This window comes from Bombina bombina, chromosome 4 (genome assembly GCF_027579735.1).
Source record: "Bombina bombina isolate aBomBom1 chromosome 4, aBomBom1.pri, whole genome shotgun sequence".
Taxonomy (NCBI): domain Eukaryota; kingdom Metazoa; phylum Chordata; class Amphibia; order Anura; family Bombinatoridae; genus Bombina; species Bombina bombina.
In genome coordinates this window covers 202,016,741-202,038,651 of record NC_069502.1, presented here as the reverse complement: position 1 = coordinate 202,038,651, position 21,911 = coordinate 202,016,741, and the positions used below count along the sequence as shown (strand labels likewise).

The following is a 21,911-nucleotide window of genomic DNA, read 5'->3' as shown; positions in this document are numbered from 1 at the left end:
TTAGTTGTCCCACTTAGGTTGTGCTATAAACATTTTTTTAAGGCAACCATAATTCTGGTCATGACATTGAAAACATTTTGTAGGAGTAACGTTTGTGGGGAAAGGAGACTAGATTTTTTTTTATTAAAATTGTATTTTTAAGTTATGTTTGGCTCTTTATATATGAATGTTATGGTTTTATAAAATGATTTAAAGGTTAAGATTTTATGAAATTATACATTTTAATACTTTTATTTTGTATGTTTGATGTGTGTGCATACAGATTATTTTTCTAAAAAGGGTGCATAGTAGGATTTTTTTAAATGTAATTATATAAACCTCTATACAAAATGCAATAAACCTGGGCCTGCCCTGTCTATATGCTATACAAGATCTCACAGAAAATCAGAAGTTAGACAGACAAATGTAATATATGTAATTAAAGAAGGAGGGAAATAACAGACCGATTTTTTTTATAAATATCAATAGAAATATTTGCAGGATTTAATTAATTTGTTATCTATTTCTTATTTTCCCTCTTTTTTCTATTAAGATTTAAAAAAAACAACAACAATTTTTGTAGGTATTCTGCAATATATTTGTTCCTAATCATTTTAAAACTAGAATCATAAATAAAAAACATTGGCTGAATAAAAGAACATTTTGATCATTCTTGTACGGTTTGCCAACTAGAAAGTTTATTTACATCAAGGTCATACAAATCTGATTTAAAATCAAACACACACATCATAACATAAAGTACAAATATTAAACATGTTGAACACAAACAGCTTAGAAATTATTTGTCTCTGTGAAAAGCATTCTAGGTCATTTCCTCATCTTGTGGACGGAAACCAAGAAGCAGTAACAGCCTAGGAAAGAAACACAACAAAAAGTGTGAAACCACTTGTTTCAACCATACTTGTGTCAAAATGTGTTATCGTCTTTTCACATAAAGAAGTCTGGCAAATAACATTATAAAGCTGATTCAACAACACATAAAATAACATTAATCACTAAAAAGTGTATTTTATACGCCTCACTACACATTGGGATTATAAACAAAATACATTATTTATATAATCAATAACCATATTCATTAATTAGATTTGTATTGTTTAGCAGTCCATGGATATTTTTCAAATTTGCTCTTACATTTTCTTTTATGTGCCCATAAAAACAAAGTATGTTCCTAGGCTACAAAACAATGCAGAGAGAGTACAGTTGTATTATTATTATTATTATTATCAGGTATTTGTAGAGCGCCAACAGGTTCCGCAGTTGTATCATTTGGGTTGCATTCGCACTTAGGGCCAGATTATAAGTGGCGCGCTAACAGTTACACGCAAGCAAAAAGAGGTTTACTGTGGCCGTTTGTGCGCTTAGGGTGTATTGCTCGTATTACAAGTTGAAAGTAAAGGCGATTGCTTGAGCGCAATTGAAGTTAACGCCTGTCAAGATAGTGCATCCCCAGAGCTCTGGTTAACTGTTTTATGAAACAAAAAAGTGTCACAAACAAACCAAATATACATTACAAAGTACAGTAACACCATATAATAAAAATGATTTTAAAAAAAAATAAAATCAGGTGTTAGGAAAAAAAGGTTTATAATGCTGTTTAGCATTTAAAGTCTTCATTTCAAAGCTTTAAAAATAATGTATTAGGTGTTACTTATGACAATTTTAAGAGGGGCCTGGAACCTATCTCCCTCACTTCCCATTGACTTACATTATAAACTGGGTTTCAATTTACAACTGTTTCGATTTACAACCATTCCTTCTGGAACCTAACCCCGGCGTAAACTGAGGGCTACCTGTATATATATATATATATATATATATATATATATAGGTGTACATATCTACGTATTTATATGTGTATATATGTATTTACAGACATACTGTATATACACATATAAACACATAGGTATACATATATAGACATATATAGAAGTGCATTGGAGCCCTTTGCTGTCAAGTAGATGAAAACATGTTAAAGCATATTTATGCAATATTCATATATAATAAAGTGTTATACTGTGTATTTACTGTAAATATTTGACATTCCAATGTTCTGCACATAGCAGAATATGTTCTATATATATTTAAATAGATATTCATATATACAGTATATATCTGTTTATATCTATACCTATATATAATCAGCTATCTATCTATCTATCTATCTATCTATCTATCTATCTATCTATCTATATATATATATATATGTATAGATATATATTGTACCAAAATACCATCAGATATATAAAGAAATATGTATTTATGAATAAAAAGAACATATTCTGCTATGTAAAGAACAATAGGGGAGTAGGGTGTTAGGTTTTTTATACTTTTTTTGCTCCATTGACTTCTATGGGGGAATACGTTAACAGGCGTAACATCCTTGTTTTAGTTTTTTGTGCTCATTGGGTTAGTGCGTGAGCAAAAACATTTTTAAAAACATTTTTGGATGCACCAAACGCTATAAATATATTATAATTAATTAAATCAATTGATAAAGAAAAAATAAAATGAATCCCATAAGTGGTAAAAATAACAAAACAAAAAACATAAAGTCCATAAGGTAGACCCACAGGGTCCAAAACATGGGAGCTCTTCTATGAAGAGAAGCAGCAGCAAACTTCTTCCAAATGCTCAATGGTGAATCAAGGGAAGACGAATCTAAGAATGTGAAAAAGAAGAAGGCGCCACAATGCTGCAAAATCAATGCGACAAGATGTGCAGACAAGAAAGAATATATAATACTCACAAAGTATCAAGCACTTGAGAAGTGCAACAAACGCCTGCTGAACCTTTAGTAGTCATTCAGATGACTATCCTCTAGGCAGTGGAATTAAACAGCTGTAGCTTATCTCAAGCTGTACAAAATGTCAGTGGAAGACTCAGAGTAGCGGCAACTTGCTTCTTCTAGATGCTTGGTGGTAAGACACAGCTAGATAGTTGCAAAAAAGAGAGAATGCGCCCCAATGGTGCAAAATCAATGCGGCAGATGAACCACGCACACAGAATACATTATACTCACAAAGTATCAAGCACTTGAAAAGTGCTACAAACTCCTTCTGAACCTTTAGGAGCCGTTCAGATAGCTCTCCCTCTGGCAATGAACTCGAAAGGCTGTTGAATCTACCTGAGCTGGGTATTAGAACCGTAGAAGTCACTTGCGATCAATTGAGACAAGCTCTTATAAAGTGGAAAAAAGGGTATAAAATCAAGCCTTGCAAATAAGTCTTATAAATATAAAAAAGACTTTAATAAAAACAATATGTATGCATAACACAATGCGTTTCTCAGTCTTATACAACCATTTCATCAGGTGTATATACAACAATAAAAACCACGGCTATTTAAACCCTATTTCGGTCTCTATTTAATAGAAGTATGCTTGCGCATAGGATTCCCAGAAAGACAGTAATGACATCACTAGTAAATAAGCTCAATATGATTGGACTGTTATCGACCAATAGAAACTACTATGTGAAACAAAGCCTCCCGTTATATCTAAAAAAAAATAATGGGATCTTTTCCAGATAAGACCCGCCACTAATGCAAAAAGTGTACGCGCGAAAAGTTAAGCCCCGCCACTTTTGTCAGCTGTTTTGTAAGTAAACTTGTGTAACATCTGTTTGTATTTCTTATGAATGGTTACGCTGTTTTTTGCGAACTGGTATATATATTGAAATTCAACAGTCTGGAAGTAACATGTACGAATCAAAGATCCACCGTGCACTGTATACATCTGTACAACCCATGCTGATGCTACTCAAGTATTTACTCGCTCACCTTATATATGTATTCGCTGTCCTGTAAAAACTGTACCTCAACAGTTTACTGGTTCAGTGTTAATTCAAATCCAGTTATTGGATTCTGCAAATTGCAGCGTTATCTGCTTACAGACATTGTTGATTATGGAAACTGAGCGGTTGCTATGTTGTAACCAATGGACTTACTAATCAGCTGTAACAGGGGTGTGAGCAAGAGGCAGAGTCAGGTGAGTTACAGGAGATTAGCAGGGAGGCGCTGTGGCTACATAAATAATTACAGCAGCTAATATCAGGTATACTGTCTAAAATAGGATATTTAATCACAAGCAAATATGCCGTAATCAGGGACATGTCTAACATCACACTGATTGGCTAACAATAACTGATAAAATAGAGTGGCGGGGGTTAACGCAGCTATCAGATATATCAGATATATTACTATAAGATTAGCTATCAGATATATCAGATATATTACTATAAGATTAGGCACACTGTCTAAAATAGGAAATTTAATCTCAAGCAAATATGCCGTAATCAGGGACATGTCTAACATCACACTGATTGGCTAACAATAACTGATAAAATAGAGTGGCGGGGTTAACTTTTTGGCGGGGCTTATCTGGAAAAGATCCAAATAATGGGGGGAGTCTCCCGTCATAGAGGCTGTGAAATACCTTATAACACTGCTCGATACAATTAGTCAATACAATCACCTATATTAATGAACGCCTACTTGTAATACACCCATCAACTGGTGCTAGACACTATATGACTGTAAAAAGCCAAACAACCATAAAAAACACAATACATAAAATAGAGATAAATGTATATAATATATACCGGGAAACCTGTACGGATGTCCTTTTGATTCAATCTACCATAGATGCCGATATTATACCAAAAGCAAATAATTATCAATAACAAAATAAATAACAATGCATACAGTAAAAAAAATGTGTAACAAATATATACAATTTGCATGTAGCTTTAACGATAAGACATCAAAAGATATCCCCAAAAATCAATATAATGTATTACAGACCAAACACACATATAAATATATTGAAACCAAAAACCTTGAATGTATGCAAAATATGGATATATAGAAATATACTCATAGTGATGTATGCTAGAAAGAGATAAAAAGGAGTAAAAGAAATACTAGGCTGGTTAATTAAAGGCTGCCATGTCAATATGTTCAAAGGGATTTAACGTCTTCAATTTCCATATCCAAAACGTTTCCCTTTGTCTTAAATGAATCCACATACTGTATTTCTACCCCATTTCTGAGGGATCTGTTCAATGGGGACGATTCTAAAGATCCCTGATTCTCCACTATTATATTGAGCCCCATGTCTGGGAACACTATGATTGATGATTGTCTTTTTGAGTTTCCTAGTGTGTTCACCCCACCTTTTTTTTTATGGGTCTCGAGGTCCTACTCCTAAAGTTTCAGAAGGCGTTTGTAGCACTTTTTAAGTACTTTATATTTTGTGAGTATAATGTATTCTGTGTGTGGGTTTCATCTGCCACATTGATTTTGCAACATTGGGGCACATTCTCTCTTTTTTTGCAACTTTCTAGCTATATCTTACCACTGAGCATCTAGAAGTAGCAAGTTGCCGCTACTCTGAGTCTTCCACTGACGTTTTGTACAGCTTGAGAAAAGCTACAACTGTTTGATTCCACTTTCTGAAGGTTCAGCAGGCGTTTATTGCACTTCTCAAGTGTTTGATACTTTGTGAGTATTATATATTCTGCATGTCTGCACATCTTGTTGCATTGATTTTGCACATTGTGGCGCCTTCTTCTTTTTCACATTCTGAAAATATTTTACTTTCACTTGTAATATGAGCACTACCTTACGCACGCAAAAATATTGCTTTTAGGGAAATTAGCATGTGAGTGGGAGCGTTAATTACCACTCCACTTGTAATCTGGCTCTTAATCATCTTAGTATTCAACTTTTCTCACTTAGGGTTAAAATGCAAGTGGGGCACTAATGTTAGCGTGGGACACTATTAGCAATATTGTGACCGTGCTAACATGCATATTGCAAGTTGAAAGTAAACGGTTGCGCTCAAGCTCAAAGTTTTAGCACAACTTCAGACCAATAGGATTGAGCTTCAATCCTATTGGCTGCTGCAATCAGCCAATAGGATTGAGCTTGCATTCTATTGGCTGATTGGAACAGCCAATAGGATTTTTTCACCTTTAATTACGATTGGCGTCAAGGGACGCCATTGTTCAAGAAAACTTCGATTGAAGAGGATGCTCTGCACCAGATGTCTTGAAGATGGAGCCGCTCTGCGCCGGAAGGATGAAGATAGAAGATGCCATCGCTTGGATGAAGACTTCAGGCCGCCTGGATGAAGACGTCTGCCGGCTTCGATGAGGACTTCTCCCGGCTTCGTTGAGGATGGATGTCCGGTCTTCAAAAACTGTAAGTGGTTCTTCGGGGGTCATTTTTAGGTTTTTTTACGGGTTTATTGGGTGGGTTTTATTTTTAGATTAGGGTTTGGGTGGAAAAAGAGCTAAATGCCCTTTTAAGGGCAATGCCCATCCAAATGCCCTTTTCAGGGCAATGGGGAGCTTAGGTTTTTTAGTTAGGATTTTATTTGAGGGGTTGGTTGTGTGGGTGGTGGGTTTTACTGTTGGGAGTTTGATTGTATATTTTTTTCCAGGTAAAAGAGCTGATTTCTTTGGGGCAATGCCCCACAAAAGGCCCTTTTAAGGGCTATTGGTAGTTTAGTTTAGGCTAGGGTTTTTTTTTTATTTTGAGGGGGCTTTTTTATTTTGATAGGGCTATTAGATTAGGTGTAATTAGTTAAATATCTGATAATTTCTTTTTTTGTGTAATTTAGTGTTGTTTTTTTGTAATTTAGTTAATTGTATTTAATTAATGTAATTTATTTAATTGTAGTGTAAGGTTAGGTGTTAGTGTAAGACTGGTTAGGTTTTATTTTACAGGTAAATTTGTATTTATTTTAGCTAGGTAGTTATTAAATAGTTAATAACTATTTACTAACTATTCTTCCTAGTTAAAACTTGCCTGTGAAATAAAAATAAAACCTAACATAGATACAATGTAACTATTAGTTATATTGTAGCTAGCTTAGAGTTTATTTTATAGGTAAGAATTTTGTTTTAAATAGGAATTATTTAGTTAATGATAGTAATTTTTATTTAGATTTATTTTAATTATATTAAAGTTAGTGGGTGTTAGGGTTAGACTTAGGGTTAGGTTTAGGGGTTAATAACTTTAGTATAGTGGCGGCGACGTTGGGGGCGGCAGATTAGGGGTTAATAACAGTAATGTAGGTTGTGGCGATGTTAGGGACAGCAGATTAGGGGTTAATAATATTTAAATAGTGTTTGCGATGCAGGAGTGCGGCGGTTTAGGGGTTAATATGTTTATTATAGCGTCGGCGATGTCCGGAGCGGCAGATTAGGGGTTAATATTTTTATTTTAGTGTTTGCGATGCGGGAGGGCCTCGGTTTAGGGGTTAATAGGTAGTTTATGGTTGTTAGTGTACTTTTTTGCACTTTAGTTATGAGTTTTATGTTACAGCGTTGTAGCACAAAACCCATAACTACTGACTTTCAGTTTATGTTATGGACGGTATTGGCTGTACTGCTAATTTTTTGGCCGGACAGGCAAACTCATAATACCAGCGCTATGGAAGTCCCATTGAAAAATGACTTTTTGAAAGCTCCGGTAGTTACTCTGCGTTACGGCCAAAAAAGTGTGCAGTGCAGAAATACCTGCAAGACTCGTAATACCAGTGGTAGTGAAAAAGCAGCGCTATGAGGCTTTTTCAGCCATAACGCAAAAAACGTAATCTATGCATGAAGTTGTTCGCAAGCTATCGAAGGGGCAGAGGATGCTGCTGGTTAACCTCATCTATTAGTACCTACCATTACCTTTATTTTTTTCAATCCTCTTTCTCTCTTCTTTCCCTGTGTGGAGCACTGTACATGTAACAAAATAGCTCCTGCAGATACTTTCTGATGATTGATGCGCTGCAGTAATGAATGGGATGCAAGCACCCCCAGGTACCCTCCCATCCACTGTTATTTGCTTTCTTTATGATATGACAGGGGGCACATTACAATATAGGAATGGGGGGGGAGATGACAGGATAGGCTTAAATATATGCAGAATGGTGTTATATAATAGTGCGCTGGTGTTGATTGTGAGGTATCAAACTCCTTACTGATAAATTTAGATCCTTCAATCTAAAAATGTGAACAAAAGAAAAATAAAGTGTGGTAAGGGCGCTAACAGCTGAAGATACCTATGTGTGTACTAATATGAGAGCTATCTTAATAGATGGTGCTATTATTAACTAGGATCTATTATAAACTGCTATGTGCATATAATGAATTATTCTCTTAAAGGAAATATACAAGTAAAAACTGGTGTGAACACAAATAGTACCATAAAACACAATGGTGGAGTAGAGTGTAGGTGGTCAATGTGTACCAAATAATTAGGAAGTAGATGCTCTGACATCTGCTTTATAATTGTTTGGAACGTATGCATAAATTGACCTTACCCAACCACAGTGTTTTATAACGAGAAAATCTGCTATCCATCTTATTACCTTGTAATAGAGTTTTTATGAGTTTTTTGTATTTTTATGAAATTATTTCATTAAATTTATATTTTTCACGTTACTCAGTAGTCTACATAGACCTTGTTTATCCCCTATTAGCACACTGATATAGATATTGGAATCAGTTTATTAAGCGTGCATTTTCAGAAAAGGTTTTTCCTTATAGTACTAATAATTTGATATTAATGCACTGACATCTACTTCCTAATTATTTGGTACACATCGACCACCTACACTCTACTCCACCATTGTGTTTTATGGTACTATTTGTGTTCACACCAGTTTTTACTTGTATATTTCCTTTAAGAGAATAATTCATTATATGCACATAGCAGTTTATAATAGATCCTATATATACCTCAATAGCACCATCTATTAAGATAGCTCTCATATTAGTAGTATTTTCAGCTGTTAGCGCCCTTACCACACTTTGTTTTTCTTAAATATATGCAGTTGTAACTTTAACAATTGACTGCAGCAATATTTCCATTATATGGAGATGTTTGTTGGTAATAGTATTTATGTTTATATCCAAAATATGATTCAAGCCTATGTTTGAAATAAAATTTCTTCAGTAATTCTATTGTAATATGAATTATAGAGCACGTTCCTCTCAATGGGACCTTAAGCACCTATCCAGAGTCTCCTACTATTCAGCATTTTGTTGGAGTGTCCTATTTTTGGAACCCCTGTCCCTATTGGTTCATTCCCTACCCTTTATGTCAAAGGCTAGTTAAACCCTTCCCAGAAATGTCCTGCCCATCCGGATGCTTGACCACCCAGACTCTACTCAAACTGTGCCCCTAGCTGCTGAGATTTGGCACTAGCTTCCTGGTTTTAAATTGTAAGATTGAGAGCCTAGAAGTTTTTGTTTTTAAGTTAATATCCAGCTGATAAATAATAATTGCTATCACACAGTTTAACAATGCAAAGCACAGTTAAGCTGATACTGCCAGGAATCAAACCCACAACCTCAAGGTTTAAATAAGTCTTGCAAATAAAAGCACCAGTCACAAACTAAACTTCAAGGTGTGTGGTCTGTTTTTATAGGGAAACGTGACAAGAGCAGCAAATAAATATGAAATATTTATTAATTGCAAAAAGTTTGAAATTGAAACTAATATAGTGATATAAGTTGTGTACTTCCTACTAATGCTCACTGGTAGAGAGGTGCACCCTACATATCCTCATATGCTGATAGATACTTCCTGTTGATGCTCATTGTAAGTACTCAAAGGACATTAAGTATTAGTTGGAATGAGTATTAGTTGGAAATTTTAGTTTTTGCATCAATTTTTTGAGGCAAAAAGTCAACATAGTTAAATTCTGATTATTCATATTCATAGAATAGTTTTATGTAGTTTTTCTTTAAACAACTTTCTAATTTACTTCTATTATCAAATTGCCTTTCCTGAACACATCAGGTGAGCCAATAAATGGGGGTATATACCAATTACCCGCTAGCTCCCAGTTGTGTATTGCTGCTCCTGAGACTACCTAGGTGTGTTTTTCAACAAAGGATACAAAAAAAGCAAAAGGAATTTAGATAATAGCGGTAAACTAGAAAGGAATTGCAGGCTCTATCTGAATCATGAAAGTTTAATTTTCACTTTATTGTCCCCTTAAATACACATCTGTGCTGGTAATGTGTACAGTCTGCTTCTCTGTATTGTACTTACCTTTTTTACAGATTTCTTTTTTTTCTTTTTCTGAACCCTTTTCTTCTTAGATTTTACTTTAGACAATTTGCTTAAATCCCCACCCAGTTCATTAACTTTCTTTCTGACCCATCTGGCACTGGGATCAGAGCAGAATGATCCTTCAATCTCAGTTCGGAATCTGAAACATAAAAGATGCAAATGTTCATAAGGTGAAATGAAAATGACAGGACAATGATATAGGATTGTTTATGTTTTTGTATCAATAACAGCATAGCATTTCCTTTGAACAGTTAAATCCAAAGGCCACACAAACACACACATACTGTGTATAGATAATTAATCAAAATGTTTGAAATTTTACATGATTTCAGCTGATATAGGGACTGGTCCCAATCTATGGTTTGATAATTTTCTGCCCAGCTTCCAATGAGCTGTTTCCTATGTCAACTTAATCACAATCAGAGATTTTCATTATACATCAACACCAATGTTTTCATTACTGGTTTTATAAATAATGTCCCTTATCATTCTTATGTACTGTTTGTTCTGATCACATATGCAGACCATTTTTCACTTATTGAACTGCAGAGCTAAAAGGACTTTATAAACCCTCAGACATCACTTTTTGACTTATTGCCGGGTACCCCAAAACAACTTTAAATATAAAATTGGGTTTGAGCATGTGTAGAACACACATAATTTTATCCTTGCCATATTGGATGACAATAAGAACCAACACCACCAACCATATACAAACAATACATGCTCAATCAGTTAAAGTAAAAAAAAATAAAAAAAAAATAGTAAGTACTTTTATACAGATTAGCGAAATCCATAACCCAACAAACATGCCCACGGTACCCATAATACCTCTGTTCAAAACCTTTAGAGAGCCATACACATATATTTCTATGGCTTTGTAGCACTACAGGTTAACTGCACACATCACCTACTGACATCACTATACACTATTAAAAAGGATCAATCGACATACAAATATTTCAACCAGTGATGTAACCCCCAAAATTGCCATTTTGTTTGTATTTAATCATTTATTTTTTTCTTTTATTTTTCATTAATTTGTCACAAAATTAACAAGACAAATAGCATTTTTGTTTTATTTTCAGGCTTGAGGATTTTTATTGGCAGACGCAGTTTGTTATTGTTATTGCAAGAATAATAAAAACACTGACAGTATTGGTCAATGTTCAGAAATTGTTATCTGCTGGAAACAAGCTGAAGATTGTCATCAACTCCATATTCTGAAATCAGGCAATCTGACATTTATAAGTAGATTGAAGCAAGTACTGAAATAATCATAAAACAAGACAACATTTAATTTTAACTTTATTTTGGAATGTTATAAATTTAAATTCTGTCTAAAAAAAGGAAATCTATGAAAAAAGGCTATTCTTTAAATAAAAAGAATTTACATATATATTAAAAGGAGAAGAAAAAAGATAGGGGTAACCTTTAAACCAGCACTTACTCATAAATAGAAATAAACGCAGCATGCATGTGTATACATATAACCTTAGCGTAATAAAGAAATTGTGTAGGCACCAAACAAAAACAAACACATATATCATCCCAAAGTTCAATACCACAACAGTGTGTTGATAAAGTACTCTTGTCCTGCAAGTATGATGGTGTCCATATGGATCGATCTGATCCACAAGACTGGGGCATCAAAATGCCGTTTGGATTGGTTTACAGTTTATAAGTGGCATTGACGCTTGGGGAGCTTGCTTATTGCTTTACTTTGCTTTTGCATGACCTGACAACTCTCCCCCATCCATATGGACACCATCATACTTGCAGGACAAGAGTACTTTAACAACACACTGTTGTGGTATTGAAGTTTGGGATGATATATGTGTTTGTTTTTTTGTTTTGTGCCTACACAATTTCTTTATTACGCTAATTGTGTTAGATGGCAATAAAGGTTATATGTATACACATGCATGCTGCTTCCTATCTATTTTATGAGTCAAATCTTTCTATTTGGGTTTATTTTTATGTATGAATAAGTGTTGGTTTTATTGTTACTCCTTTCTTTCTTCATCTCCTTTTAATAATTACCCTGGGAACCTCCTTGCACTAATTGATTTAGCACATTGTAATCAACTGCACCAAAAAAGCAATGAGTTAGTGAGATTGGAATGATCACTTCTACGAAATGAATTAGTTTGAAATGAACTGGCTCTATAAGGACCCAAAAATACAATGGTACCAATCATGAATTTGATGAGGGGGACCCACTATATATGTGTATATACTATTGTAAGACACGCTAAAGAGGCTATATGTTAAGGAATCCCCATACAGGGGAAGCTACCATAAAATCTAACCTAGTAGGTATGGCCAAAACTTTGTTTTAACATATGTTTCACCCAATCACAGTTCTGGCAGAGCTATGTAAATAGCATGTGACTGTCAGATCATTAGCTATGACTACGGTATAACTACCGAAACGCGTCAAAAGACCTCACAGCCACAGCCTACCAATGTGTGCTTTGTGTATATTGTGACTTTTAATACCAAATAAAGGATTACCATTTTTTAATCATCACTCCTGGAACTTGTTTGCTCTCTTTTTTGATTATAAACAGTATATTAGGAGTGTGTGTGTATTGGAAAAGAAAAATGATTAAGAGATTTGTTGCTGGGTAATTCAGAAATATATATATATATATATATATATATATATATATGTTTCATAAACTCTAAAGAAATGCAAGCTAGACAGGCATTTCTAGTGACAGTTCTGCATGAGTGTATGGGCATACAAAAAGCACCACAGGACGATCTTTGGAATGAGGGGGAGGGTAAAGTTGTCCTTACTGCCACTGTTCCTTTTGGGCTAGTCATACTCTTTTATATATATATTAATATAAAAAGGTGTATTATTTTTCATTTTGAATGATAATTTAATAGGCTTGCACAATTACAATTGTGAATGTGGAGGTTATAGGGTTGTCAACTCAGCCATACTTTTTTGAATAGCTGTGACTCACATTTATGAGGAACATGAATGCTGCTGCTGGACAGCCCATGAATAGTGATGATAGACAGCAATAATCATGTTCCTTTCTGTAGCATATTCATGCTGGACATTTTAGTGATATAACAGCCATAAGAACAGGGAAAGCTGAAATGCCTCTATATTGGGAAATGATAACTAAATACTCAGTACAATAAAAGTCTGGGCAAAAAAATGAAACTTACATCACAGCATTAACACATTGATCTCTGGCATGTTGAATCTTGAAGTTTATTATTTCATTTGAAATTTTGGCTTTTGATACTTCTGTACAGCAAGTGATACTGACTTTAATTGGTCTTCTGTCTGCAATGCAAAATCAAAATGAAAGTGAACTAAACATAAATCAGCTACATCAAAATAATAAGTCTACTATAAATAATCTTCTATAAGTACATTCCTGTGTTTAATTGGGATGCCCTATCTGAAAAATGTAAGATACATGATCTTTTATACAAGAATGTAAAAAATGAAAAATGCTGCCAAATATTTGCCATTAATAATAACACGAAGTAAAAACAATATTGAAATAAAAAAGCATTCTTACATTTAGTTAAGCACATACTGTATGGGTGCTCATATCTCCCTACAACTTAGAGGGGGAAGAATCCTCTCATTTGAAACATGGGTTCTGTGTTCCCCTAGGGTGCAGATGATTGCCTAAGGGAGCTTTAATAGTGCTTTGTAAGGGGGATTATTGGATCCACAGGAGCCCATATCCCCTAATGACAGAACAACACACAAAATATTCCTCATATGAAAAAGACCGTTAGGGATTTCATGTTCCTTCAGGAGTGATTGATATGAGTTTACTAGATGACATTTTGAGTAATCTAGGATCTTAAAGGGACCATAGCCCCCCTTGCCATATTAACACTAACAAGTTATAAAGGGAAGAGGTGTTTATATCTGAAACAAAAAAATAGAATTTACCATCACATGTATTGTGTTTGCCTCTAAAAAAAATGGACATTTTGTGTAATTTTAAAATGTACCCAATGTTTTTTTTGGCTAGATATTTTCTTCTTATTCATTTCTACATATTTTCATGATGGTACAAAGTGACCAAAAATAACAAATATTATCTCCTAATGATCAATTAGTAATTTGTTATTGAACACCTTAGATATAACATCTTACATTTTGTTGTTTTGGGAAGGTTAGATGATGCTAATTGTGGATACATAAAGGGAATTGTGTTAAATATTTAGGAAACAGTAACTCTCATGACTTCATTGAGCATATACGCTTTAGGAAATGACACAAATATTTCTTTTTTCAAGTGTTGGCTTTCACACATATTTGGATATTTCTGCAAACTAAAGTTATTTTATAAAATTGCTTGATTTGCTTTAAATTGTTGTTACCTCACAGAAAAGAACAACGACATTAATTGATACACATAATGAGAACTAAAAACAGCTTTAGCAAATTGCTGTGAAATGGCTTAGCATTAAAGGGGCTACGTTTTTACATTTCTGAAGGGAACATGAGAATACTTATTCAGCCTTCTGAATCTTATCTGCTATCATAATCTATGTTTTTCTGTCTCTATGTAGCAGCTTCATTTCCTTTAACCCTTTAAGGACACAGCTTTCAGTTTGCTCAATTGTTTTATGACGGAAAAATTCCGTCATATGTCCTTAAGAGGTTAAAAAGTATTGAGTTGATAACATATAACGATACATTTAACTGTTGAGCTAAAATGTAAAGAATATAACATTACATACTACCCTTTGCTGAATTTAGATGAGATATAGATATGATACATGCGAGTTAATGGCAGCAAAGGGTAAAATGACTGTACTATGTGTGTTACTGTCAGCCAAGAAGTCAAATCAATACTTTGTGCTAATGATAGTTAATAATATTCGTCTGCTGCACTATTCGGTATTCGTTTAGTGCTGGTGCACTGAAAATATCTAGTTATACTTCACATGCACGTGCAAAGAAAAATGTAAACTCTTAAATCGTGATAACTTTTAGTAGAAGCATTTTTGCCATTACATGTATATTGCAAATATGTTTCTGTGCATTTAATTCTTTAAAAGGACAGTCTAGTCAAAATTAAACTTTCATGATTCAGATAGGTCATGCAACTTTCCACTTCACTTATATCATCAAATTTGCTTTGTTCTCTTGGAATTTTTAGTTGAAAGCTAAACCTAGGTGGGCTCATATTGCAATTACTAAACCCTTGAAGGCTGCCTCTTATCTCAATATTTTTGAAAGGTTTTTTACAGCTAGAGGGCATTAGTTTGTGTGTGCCTTCTGGGTAACATTGTGCTCACGACCGTGGAGTTACTCATGAGAGGGCACCGATTGGTTAAAATTGAATTCTGTCAAAAGAACTGAGATAAGTGGCAATCTGCAGAGGCTTAGATACAAGGTAATCAAATAGGTAAAAAGTATATTAATATAACTGTGTTGGTTCTGCAAAACTGGGAAATTGGTAATAAATTGATTATTTATCTTTTTAAACAATAACACCTCTGGAGTAGACTGTCCCTTTAAGCAGGTTTTTAAAAATGCATGAATCCTTTAAAAAAAAAACATAACATTTAAATTTACAATGCAGTAACTAAATATAATACAATAAAAATAAATGACTGACAAAATTATTAAAAAACAAATCTGTTGAAGGGACAGTAACGTCAAAATTAAACTTTCATGAATCAGATAGAGCATGTAATTTTATTTACTCCACTATTTTATTGAGGTTTAGTACATTGAGTGATACATAGACAATAAAACATTTGATGTACATTTCCAAAAGAACATTAAATCAAAGACTTGGCAATTACATTCTTGATACAAATCAATTGAGTCTGTTATATCATAAAAATATAAAAATCAAATTAACATGCTAGTTTGAATAAACAACAACTCATATAGAGCAATTTTAAACAACTTCCCTATTTACTTTTATTATCTCATTTGCTTTGTTCTCTTTGAATGCTTTGTTGAAAATCATACCTAGGTAGGCCCTAGAGAAGCAATAACTTCTGAGAGCTTGCTGCACATATATGCCTCTTGTCGTCTGCTCACCTGATGTGTTCAGCTAGCTCCCAGTAGTGCATTGTTGCTCCTTCAGCAAAGGATATCAAGAGAGTGAAGTAATCTAAGTATTGTTTATTTTTTTTCCTTAATCTTCTGGAATGTGTAATAATTCCCACAGTTATCTTGCAGGACTTCCCCCAAATAATAGCACAATATTATACTTAAAAATACTGACCACAACGGGAATTAAATATAACACACACTTTCTAAGGCAGATGTTCCACTCACATATCTCTGTTTAGAAAGTCCCCCAAACTTTCCAGTAATTACAAATGATATCATCTTGAAGACATGGAAATAAAATAATATATTATTGTTGTGGTATCTCGTTCACTATCAAATCTGATCAACATGTCCAATAAAAAATGTATTCAGACATTAATTTTATGTTTATCTTTAGTTCATAGCAACTGAGCTACATGATAATTGTCTCCTAGAAATGATTCTCAGCAAAAGTGTCTCTGTATATCCTTTAATTGCCTGTGCAAAAAACATCCTGAAATTTTTTTTTTCATTAACAAAGAAATATTTATCATAGTAGAGTTATGGCTTCATATTGGGCTGCAGTAGAGGAAGAGTACATTTATAACCAAAGATGGTAGCGCTTAGAACAGGGGTGTCCAAACTTTGCTCTCCAGAGGTTTTGGAACTACATTTCCGATGATGCTCAGCCAGCATTTTATCTAGCTGAGCATCATGGGAAATGTAGTTCCAAAACCTCTGGAGAGCAAAGTTTGGACACCCCTGGCTTAGAACAAAAAATAAAACAAATCAATAGTGAGTCAAATATAATATAATCCCCTCTAGTGCTAAAAATAAGCTTATACGCCTTTTGTCATTGGCTCACCCAAATTTTTCATCTAGCTCCCAGTAGTGCATTGCTGCTCCTGAGCCAATCTAGGATAACTCTTCAACAAGATTTGAAGAGAATCAAACATATTTGATAATAGAAGTGAATTAGAAAGTTGTCAAAATTACCTGTAATATCTACTGCAGCATATTATTCCTATTGTATGCCAAATAGTTGGTTATACTTATTAACCCCTTAACGACTGACAACGTACAGGGTACGTCCTACAAAAAATGGTTGTTAATGACCAACAACGTACCCTGTACGTCGTCAGGGGTTTCAAGCGGTGGAAGCGATCCTGATCGCTTCCACCCACTTTCATGTTATTGCAGTAATGCCTCAATATTGAGGCATCCTGCAATAAAAAAATTTAGGCATCCAATGCAGAGAGAGACACTCTGTGGCCCTCTCTGCATCGACCAGCGATGGTGCTGATCTTTGGGGGGTGGGCGGCTATCGCTGGAGGTTATCCGGCAGAGGGGGGCGGGATCACATGCAGGGTTGCCAGGAGCACACACAGGCGCACGCACAGGGGCAGGAGAGGGTGGGAACGCTACACTATGAGACAAGCTGTTAAGGGATGGAGAGAGAGAGGAGGGGGGAAAATTGTATCTAAGGGATCTGGGAGGTAGGTTATTGAGGGGGGCGCAGCTACACTACAGAAAAATTGTGTTTTTTATTTTTATTAAAAAAAAAAAAAAAAGCTAATTATATGGCAAACTGGGTACTGGCAGACAGCTGCCAGTACCCAAGATGGCTGCAAATAGGTAGAGGGGGGAGGGTTAGAGAGCCGTATGGGGCAGGATCAGGGAGGTTGGGGGCTAAGGGGGGATCCTACAAGGCAGAATATATATTTAAAATATAAAATAAAATAAAAAGCCAGGTGGGAGGTTGATCTCTAAACTAAAGCTAAAATTAAACCTACAAACCTCCCTACAAGCTACCTTATTAACTCCTTCACTACTGGACATAGTACAAGTGTGGTGCACAGCAGCATTTAGCAGCCTTCTAATTACCAAACAGTAATGCCAAAGCCATATATGTCTGCTATTTCTGGACAAAGGGGATCCCAGAGAAAGATTTACAACCATTTGTGCCATAGTTGCACAAGCTGTTTGTAAATAATTTCAGTGAGAAACCTAAAGTTTGTAAAAAAGTGAATAATCTTTTTATTTTATCGCATTTGACGGTGAAATGATGGCATGAAATATACCGAAATTGGCCTAGATCAATACTTTGGGTTGTCTACTAAAAATATATATACATGTCAAGGGATATTTAGGGATTCCTGACAGATATCAGTGTTCCAATATAACTATCTCTAATTTTGAAGAAAAAAAATGGTTTGGAAATAGCAAACTGCTACTTGTATGTATTGCCCTATAACTTGCAAAAAAAGCAAAGAACATGTAAACATTGAGTATTCCTAAACTCAGAACAAAATTTAGAAACTATTTAGCATGGTTGGTTTTTGGTGGTTGTAGATGTGTAACAGATTTTGGGGGTCAAAGTTAGAAAAAGTGTGTTTTTTTCCATTTTTTCATCATATTTTATAATTTTTTTATAATAGATTATAAGATATGATGAAAATAATGGTATCTTTAGAAAGTCCATTTAATGGCGAGAAAAACGGTATATAATATATCTGAGTACAGTAAATGAGTAAGAGGAAAATTACAGCTAAACACAAACACCGCAGAAATGTAAAAATAGTCCTGGTCCCAAAAGGTCAGAATAAGTGCTGTGGTCACTAAGGGGTTAAAAACCATAATTCGTTGGTCTCCAGGATATTCCCATAACAATGAGCTAAGCTTGTAAATAAAAGAAGGTCTATCAATGTTAGCAATCAGGTATTGAAATGCAAAATATAGCTGGGTTTTCTTCATTCTACCTCGACCAGGAGATTTTTTAGTGCTAGTGTCTCCTGTTTACATAGCCTTTCTAGAGATAAAAATGTGTTACTCATATAGGCAAAATTAACTATTTCAAATAACAAAATAAAGGTAAATTATGTTTGAAAATAATAACATAAACCCCAGCAGATAATATGGACCATTTGGGCACACATTAAAGGTGAGAACATTTTAGCGAACACTGTCTCTAAATAACATGTTGTGCTTAGTATTGTTCAGTAGTTTACTTTTCTGAACTTTTTATTTAATCAAAATGGAACAAAATGTTTGCCCTTGTTTAATGCTGGCCAAACACTAGCAAAAATATAACGTTGTTTCTATTATAGAAGCATTACATAAAACACATTTTTATGTGTGATATATATAAAACCCATGCTACTGTATATAACAATTTCTTCTATTAAGAAGAAATTAAGATTTAATATTATCTTCTATTATCTTCTATTAAGATTTAATATTATGGAAAAGAGATATATTCTTTTATTACACTTTCTCAACGCCTCCTTGTCCTATTGACACATTACCCAACTTTCATACTTACAGTCTTGTTCAGGCTCCCCATAAGAAAGAGAATAAGAGGACAACAGAATGATTGATAACAAGAGTATCCTGCACATTTTCTTCTGGAGGGTTATGGTCTTGCAGTGACTTGTGTCATTAGCTCATGTGAATAGAATATACACAATAAGTCTGCTTTTTTTCTCCTCCTACTTTCAGATGCAGATGTTGCTAAGTGGTCATTATGAAAGGAAACTCTTGCAAGATGGAAAGCACAGAAGTTTGATGTAGCAGATACTTCGATTCCTACACTTTCATTTTCTATTCATGCTGCACTTGTCTTACTGAAAATTCCGAGATGAATTCATCTGTGATCTCAGTGCATCATGAAAATGGTACATTAAAATAAAATATATTTTGAGGGATGTAAATATTCAATAAAATCAAAACCAAAATGAAAACACTACAAATAAAGAACAATACTGCAAACAATTCTATCTCATATTACATGACTGAGATCATTGCATAATTATGGTACAGAAAATAAAATATATACAGAACTCGAAAACAACATCCCTCAAACAATATCCAGAAAATTGTCCTTATTTAATTCCTTAAGAATGTATGTGCAAAATGCCTATCAAACCTAATTGATCCATTTGCAAACCTAACTATAAACAACATATTCTAACCTATTTAGATCCATTTCTAAACCCAACTATAATTTTTTTATTCAACCCCATTCAATTCATTTGTAAACCTGTTAACATATTGAAACCTATTCAGTTCCATTAGTAAACCTAACTATAAACATATTCTGCCAGTGGCAGTTCCATAAATTACATAATGGTGGTGCAATCACTTAACATACAGAGAGACAGAGTCCACAAAGCTGAGAGGGCTAAGTCAGGGAGACCAGTGGGCAGAGCCATAGGTGTTCTGTGGGTGGAGTTAAGGAGGGTAGAGGCAGAGTTGCTGGTGTTCCTTCAGTATAGCTGGATAGTCCAGAGCTATTACTTGGGATCAAGTGACAGTAGCAGGAAGGGACAATGTCCACCCTCCTTTCAGCCAAAATAGCCCAAGAGGATGAAGGGGTGCATATTAAAAGACTGGGATGCTTTTGCACCCCAGCGCATCCCCATGGAACTTCCACTATCAGCAGTCGTGATCATCTCTATTTTACGTTTTCAGACAATACATTTTGGTCGCTTACATGTCAAAGTGCAGATGCTCAGCTCACATGTTAATAAATCTTTTTTTTTTTTAATTAAAAGTTACAAACATTGCTTAATTTGCACTTAAAGGGACAGTCTACTCTAGAATTGTTATTGTTTAAAAAGATAGATAATCCCTTTATTACCCATTCCCCAGTTTTGCATAACCCTCACTGTTATATTCATATTCTTTTTACCTCTGTGTTTACCATGTATCTAAGCCTCTGAAAACTGCCCCCTTATCTCAGTTCTTTTGACAGACTTGCATTTAACCAATCAGTGCTGACTCCAAGGAAGTGAGCACAATATTATCTATATGGCCCATATTAACAAACACTGTCTAATTGTGAAATAAGAAGCAGTCTTAGAGGGCTTAGAAATTAGCTTATGAACCTACCTAGGTTTAGCTTTCAACAAAGAATACCAAGAGAACAAAGCACATTTTATTACAAAAGTGAAATGAAAAATTGTTTAAAATTGCATGCCCTATCAGAATCATGAAAGTTTAATCTTGATTAGACTGTCCCTTTAAATGATGAAATATATTTTGATATGACTATCAGAATGTCCATTTATAATTGTAATTAAATGTTTGTAATTGCGTATATCATGCATTTAGTCCGTGTGTTTTTGCTTTGCTGTGTATCTACTTGAAAATCATGTCTTACTATTGATTCTCTTAATTGTATTTTCTATTATACTTACTCATTTACTAATTCGATAGATTTTACTATTTCAGAGCAACTTTTCTAATGGACTGGATGGCTTAGAAAAAAAAGCAAATATACACCTGTGCTGCAATACAGTGCATGGGCATGCTAATGCATTAGACTGGAGACAATGCTGTACATACATGTTAAAGGGATATGGAAATCAAAATTAAAAGTTCATGATTCAGACAAATCGTGCAATTAAAAAAAATCTTATCATTAACAAATTGCGCCCAGTCTTTTTATGTGCACACTTTCTGATGCACAAGATCGAACTAATCCTAAGAGTTCAAAGTGTATATATAAATGAGTCAGTGAATGTCTGGTTGCTGTCACATGATACAAGGGACAAAAAAATCTGCTGCTTATTTTTTAATTCTAAGGTGTTAATTGTCTTTTTATTATTTCTATGTTGATTAGAAAATGTTACTGTATTTAATGTTTTTGTAATCCTATCCTTCACACACACAAAATCCAAGATTCTAACCCCTAACCTTATCCCTAACCTTACATGTTAAAGCTGCTTTTGTTTCATTTAAAATATTATGAAATTATGTATAGTGATACAATTGTATCATAATG

The 21,911-nt window shown here is 34.3% G+C and overlaps 1 protein-coding gene across 1 annotated transcript; it reads right to left on the bottom strand.

Moving 5' to 3' along the window:
• Positions 1-649: 649 nt before the first annotated feature.
• On the bottom strand, positions 650-19,601 carry LOC128655304 (C-C motif chemokine 8). The gene is made up of 4 exons (XM_053708954.1): positions 19,449-19,601; positions 13,270-13,390; positions 10,060-10,219; positions 650-851 (listed from the first exon to the last, which is right to left on the bottom strand). Exons 1-4 carry the CDS (start codon positions 19,522-19,524, stop codon positions 816-818), a joined length of 393 nt encoding a protein of 130 aa, XP_053564929.1. The 5' UTR covers positions 19,525-19,601; the 3' UTR covers positions 650-815.
• Positions 19,602-21,911: the final 2,310 nt, after the last annotated feature.

What these genes read in the sequence shown, in the direction of transcription:
- LOC128655304 (XM_053708954.1), bottom strand. Translation starts at nt 19,524, where the DNA reads ATGTGCAGGATACTCTTGTTATCAATCATTCTGTTGTCCTCTTATTCT. An exon ending in TGGGGAGCCTGAACAAGACT is followed by an intron (nt 13,391 to 19,448) that starts GTAAGTATGAAA and finishes TTTGCATTGCAG; the next exon opens with ACAGAAGACCAATTAAAGTC. An exon ending in AAAAGAAATCTGTAAAAAAG is followed by an intron (nt 852 to 10,059) that starts GTAAGTACAATA and finishes TTTCTTTCCTAG; the next exon opens with GCTGTTACTGCTTCTTGGTT.